We start from the raw sequence: 6,008 nt of genomic DNA, 5'->3' as shown, positions 1-6,008 counted from the left end.
ACGTGTTCTACAAAAATCACTTTCCTAGTGTAGAAATACTGTTTCATGTCTCTCAGACTGTTAGCTTTGGTACTTTTTCTATATGCAACTAAGAAATTAGAACATAAGAGGCTGCTAGTGCCAAAGAACTGAAAGACACGATTTTAAATAGATTCCCGTCTAAGCTGTGTGCTGTGTGTAGATAAAACACTGGTTCATTCCTTGAGTTAGGTGACTTTTTTATGCTTAAATGATTCATAGGTCAGTTTTAAGTGTCTTAGAGGGGCAAAAAATATACACGTTCCTCTGGTCAGGTACAAATACTGGACTGAAAATTAGCCTGGAGAACTATTGAAAAGATTAGGTTTGACTCCTTGGAAACAAAAAGCAAAAGAAATTAGGGGTAGCACACTACCTTTGCAATGCTTTACTACAGAAACACAGCAGGAAATGAAATGCATTCCAGTTTCACCTGCACTACACCATCATGTTTCCTGCATTTTTGCTTCAGTCTGAAAACAGGATGTGCTCTTCTTTTATGGAGGAAGTTCCATCATGTCAAAGCCAGCTTGTTTTGTTACTACCTTAACAGCTGTGGCCTCAATCAGTCATTCTATCCTTTTCTCTATAAGAGAAACAGACAACAGAGTAGAAGCAGGTTATTCAACACAACCCCCTGAGTATTTCCCTTTTGTTTGAACACTCTCATTTTCCCTTTCGGCATCTTTCTGTTCTCATTATTCCTCTTAGCTTTACAGTAACATCAGATGTGAAGCTCATTTGTGCTCACAACTACACCCGGCAGCTCTTGTTCCGGTCAACAGGGTTAAATAGTTGGCCAGATTTCAGAGCTGAACTTTTTGGAACAAAATGTCCTTAAATGAGACGTAAGCAGATATTATCTTAAGTGCTCATCTTCCTTTTTTTTTTTTTAAAAAAAAAAGGAAACATAAGCCCACCAACACAGTCTACCCCGTCTATTTTCATCAGTGCTTGAGGTCATATTAGGTGGCTGTCTGGATTTTTCTAAGGAGAGAACAATGACAATCCAATACACTGCTGGCTGCTGACATCTGTGTTTCCAACAGGCAAAAAGTCTTTCATCACCTTGTAATAAGTTTGGGTAATTACAAAATATTTCTCTCTAAATATTACAAATTGATGACAGATAGACTTTGTTCCTCTTTCAGCCTCATTCTAGACACAGATGTAGCAATTTCTCAACAAGCTAAAAATAATTTTGGCCTACATCAGCTGGATGTCCCGTGTCCCGTGATGTGAAATCTGAAGTCAGAGTTTAAAAAAAGAAAAAAAAGAAAAAAAAACTCTTTCAAGCACAGTTTTCACTGCACCCATGCGGGTTTCTTTGACAGCTGCAGGAAACACCTGCACATGGATGCCACTTGCTACACCCACAATACACTTGAAATGACAGCGGAATATAAACCTGACTGTGTGAGTCAAAGCAAATGAGCTCCTCCTCTTCAGTTCAAAGCTTAAATATATTTTAAACCAAAGACTCAAGTGCAGAATTTCATCCAAAAGTCAAAATGAGAATTGTTTCTCACAGCACAACTCATCCACTTCCTCTTCAAACTGTCCTCACATGTCCTCTAAGCTGAATGTGTGGTTTTCCTGAGTTGGTGGCAGATATAACAGTCGAAGCACACTCAGAGCAGACTTCCGGAGTAAATAAGCAAACACAAAAGGATGGGTGAGGGGCTGTAGAGATGTATGGTGTGACACAAGCAACACGGGACTGTGAAGGCGTGGGCACATTAAATAATGCGTGTTGTCTGTACTGGAAAGACAGTACAGAATTTATTTCCTCTTTCTTCCACACTAAATACAGTAGTGAAAATATAGAGACTAAAAAAAGTCAATGAAACTGCATAAAATGAAACAATAAAACAGAAAGAAATTAAGTCAAATTTACCTTTATTTATTTACATATACAACTAATATATATATATCTATCTATATATATATATATATATAGATAGATATATATATGAAGGATATCAACTATAACTGTACACTGTCAACATAAAGACCTCATTTTTCATATTGATCAGAAACCAAAGTGCAATCTGTAATTCTGAATACTGCAAAGCTCAGTCTCTTTTAAATTATATGGCAATAAAGATTTAAGGCCCTTTACTAGAATAGCACTTATGGCAATTTCAGATGTGGCAGAAACATGTTCTCTGTGGTCTCTGCAGCGTTTTCTTATATCCCCGGACAGATGGAAGCTTTGTGTATTTTCAGGAATATGTCACACATCTTCGACCTGATGATGCAGAGAAGTCATTGCCAAAGGGGGGCAGCTGGGTGTTCCTGCATTTCGAAATGAAATGCCCTTTTAATTTTTGAAGTTAACCTTTTCCCCTGAGGCGGCAAAGGGAGCATTTGCTCCATCAGATCTGCTCTGGCGTAGATCTCTGCTCAGTGGCTCACTTTCTCTCCATGCTCACATCTCTGTAGAATGGAGGGGGGGGATAAAAACCCAAGTAAAAAAAAGTATACAGGCATATCTCAACACACATAATAATGCATTGAATAATAGAAGAGTCTTGTAAAGATACAGGGGGAGCAATGATTAATTTGCAACATTCAACTGTGTCTAGACTACTGATAGCAGAGGATGTATGTTTTGTTCTTTATGTCTCCTGCCCGTGCACAGGGAGACGCATGTGCTCACAGGCCTCTAAAGCACCATTCTTTCTGTGCTGATAGGAGGATCAAGATGCTCATGTAGTCGAGTATGCTATTAACACAAAAGGGCATTTAGTCCGCCCGAGTCCCCAGACATGGCATTTACACATAAAAGGTGCTCAGAGATAAACAGGAGGGGGATAGTAAAGGGAAGAAACAAAGTGAGTTCTGCTCTGCTCTCTGTTTCCAGTGTGTAGACAACCATATTCTCTCTGTGTGTCTCTGCCACTATAACACACTGTAGCCTGCTGGCTTGTCAGCTTAGGCACAAAAAGAGTAAAGACAAGATTGAGTGAAATACACACCAGCAAGTTCCCGGTCCAACATGTCGATAAAACTCTCAAGTTCGCTTGTGTCTCCCAGCTTGGCTGCAGAAGAAGGACAGAAGAAAAAAAAGAGAATCTGAGGAATTGTAGAAAAAAAATCAGCAATGGAACATTTTTTTTTTAGGCAGATGTAGCTTAGTTTAGTGGTATTTCCTTTGACATAGCTCATCCAGGTCCCAGAATTAAATATTAACTAAACTACTTTTCAACTGACTGAAACAATTTCAGCTTCTTTTGAAGAAAAAATAAAACAAAGTGTTTTAAAACCTTAACAGCCTGATGGACCCCACCAGGATCTCTGTCGTAAATATCACAACTACTGTTCAAAAAATCATGCAGAGCAAATGTGATCTTCTGGTCATGTAAATGCACCAGAATATAACAATACTCAATCTACACACTCACATTCAACTCCCCACTGCAAAATAGCACAAATAACCCCTGCAGGAGACTTTAAAAGAGGGGTGCTGAGACGTCAGAGTCGCAGCAGGAGGGGCTCTATTGTGTAAAAACAAAAGAGCTCTGAGGCTAATGTAGAGGTTTGTGTGTGGTTGTGATTGTGATCAGACTCAAAAGTGATAGTGATCACTGTAAGAACAGGGGGTATCTGGATGGAGGTGGGCTGATAGGAGGCTGCAGTACCTTTCGGTGCCAGCGTTCCGCCTGCTGTGTGAAGCTCCTCCTCGCTGGTATTCAAACTGTTTCCCATAGAAGTTTCACTGCCTGTGGGGAAAGGTGGGAGGAGGTGGGGGTGAAAGGAGGATAATAAACACTTAAAGGCAAATCAAGTAAATGATCAGGGACAACAACGATAGCACAAAATAGGAGCTCCACGTGATGATAATGACATGTATAAATTGATGGTAACTGCCTGCTTGCAAGTGACTCCCATGTGCCAGCTTCAAAACTTGAAAGCAGCATTGTGGGGGCCAGCGTACTTTCAATAATAACAACACATGGGAGCAGGAAATAAAAATTCTCTTTTATCTCATAATTGCCAACGAATGTGCAATAATATCAGGGAATAAAAGACAATTAGAAAAGATGGGTTATCCATAATTGCAGCTCATTCCAGAACATGGCTATTGTTATGAGCAGAACAGTCACTTTTAGAGAAGAGGACAGGGATGTGTCCTCTTATATTGCTGATTTCATGCAAATTACAAGTACCACACTGCAGTTGTTTGGCCTGATATAGGGGCTTAACTAAGTTGCCCCAAGGACAACGTACAATGTTATTCATCAGCAAATGATGCACCAAATTTTTAAAAAAGAAAACGCACACAACAATGTCCCTAAATAACCAGGCATAATTGTATATTATGTATATGCATAAATTATACATACATATATAACTCACTGTAATCAGAATCCTCGACTCCACTGTCTTCCCCCAGCCCTGTGCGACTCTTGGCCTCGAGCAGGACGTGCTGGTAAGCATGCTGTTTGCTTTGAGAAGGGGCCTTCAGCTCCTCCACCACATCCTGGAACTCCTGCAGCAGCTCACCCAGCTCCAGCTCCACGTCTGTGGAAAATGTGACAGAAGTTGGAAATCTCTACTCCACTGAGAGAAAATTTCCAGATTGTCTCAACCTATTTCATCAGCAGATAAAGTAAAAGGACTGCAAAAAAATAAACAGCCTATCTGAAGTTTTGGGTCATTTTTAGACCTGAAAAATGTCTGAATATGAGAAGAAATATAGCTGTATCAGATAATTGGCTGACTAACCAAAATAAATCAGACAGTCTGACATATAAAAGAGAGAGCTGGTAAAACAACTGTATTAGATATATCACACCATAGATCAATTTAATGTGCTGCAGGATGCTGTAAAAAAGCATTTTAGACAACTTTTTAAATAAAATGAAATTATGAAATAAGTTCGGTTCAGCATCAGCACAGATCAGCTTATTTAACATTTTATGAGATTCACTTGAATATGAGAAAGTTTTAAATAAAAAGAGTGAACCAGACAGAATGAAAAAGCAATGAAAATAACTTCAGAGGTCTTACTCCAAGCTAGATATGGAAATCCCATTTGAGATATGATGTAAAGTTAGTAAAAAACTATTTTAAAAAAACAAATAAAGATCTGTAGTAATTATGCATATTCAGCAGATGAACATGGGTCAAACGCGTGTGAAATTCAAGTTGAGTGATTTAAACCGTTAACTCTCTTTCTGTAGCTTTGATTTACAGCCAATCAATGTGATGTTAAGAAAATTCATATAAACATTTTTTTCAAAGAAAGCAAGAAAATAAAACTTGTTAATCGTGTGAAGCTGTTACCAATAATCAATATTACTATCATTTAAAAGTTAATGATTCAAGTCGTCGCACTCACCCGCCTTAATGTCTGAGGACATGATGGAAGGATGAAATGAAACGTCACCAAGTTGCTGCTGCGCGTCTGCGTTCAAAGCGGTTTGTAGTTGACAGGAAACACTGAGGTTTTATTCAAGAGCCCTCTGCAGCCTCTCAGCCCGAGGACCTGACGAGCCAATCAAGTCGCAGAAAAACCTCAGCAGTCTACTAAACGGAAAAACGTGGGTGGAAAGTCGGGGAAAATGAACGCAAGTGACAGAGACGGGAATAACCCGTTACGCAACTGAAGTAAAGGAAATGTTCCGCATTCTTCCGTTAGGTGAAACTTTGTGAACTCAACAGTTTTTTTGTCATTTGTGGATTAACTAAATGTCAGGCAAGATAATTTAATATGCTCTGGCACATTGTACACTCAGATCGCATCAATTATAAATTAAACGTGGATGTATTCGCCAGTTCTTGACTGTGATTGACATGGTGAAATAAACTACATATTTTTCAGGATAAAATGCTGCGGTGTGGTGCAGTACTCTGCTTTGTCCATAGAGGCCCCCCAACACTTAAAGAGCAAGACTGAATACCTGCGTGTTTACAGAGAAACTAAAAGCCCTCAAGCACATGTAGAAGTCCTAGAAGATATAGGCCATCTGGAGTTGTCCTTA

The 6,008-nt window shown here is 39.2% G+C and overlaps 1 protein-coding gene across 1 annotated transcript; it reads right to left on the bottom strand.

Moving 5' to 3' along the window:
- Positions 1–2,353: 2,353 nt before the first annotated feature.
- On the bottom strand, positions 2,354–5,525 carry si:dkey-27i16.2 (regulator of cell cycle RGCC-like). The gene is made up of 5 exons (XM_041990065.1): positions 5,366–5,525; positions 4,381–4,545; positions 3,663–3,743; positions 3,000–3,062; positions 2,354–2,457 (listed from the first exon to the last, which is right to left on the bottom strand). The coding sequence occupies exons 1-5, from the start codon at positions 5,385–5,387 to the stop codon at positions 2,450–2,452; spliced, it is 339 nt and encodes a 112-aa protein (XP_041845999.1). The 5' UTR covers positions 5,388–5,525; the 3' UTR covers positions 2,354–2,449.
- Positions 5,526–6,008: the final 483 nt, after the last annotated feature.

The sequence above is a fragment of the Melanotaenia boesemani genome, chromosome 7 (assembly GCF_017639745.1).
Source record: "Melanotaenia boesemani isolate fMelBoe1 chromosome 7, fMelBoe1.pri, whole genome shotgun sequence".
Taxonomy (NCBI): Eukaryota; Metazoa; Chordata; class Actinopteri; order Atheriniformes; family Melanotaeniidae; genus Melanotaenia; species Melanotaenia boesemani.
This window is presented reverse-complemented; position numbering and strand designations above follow the sequence as displayed.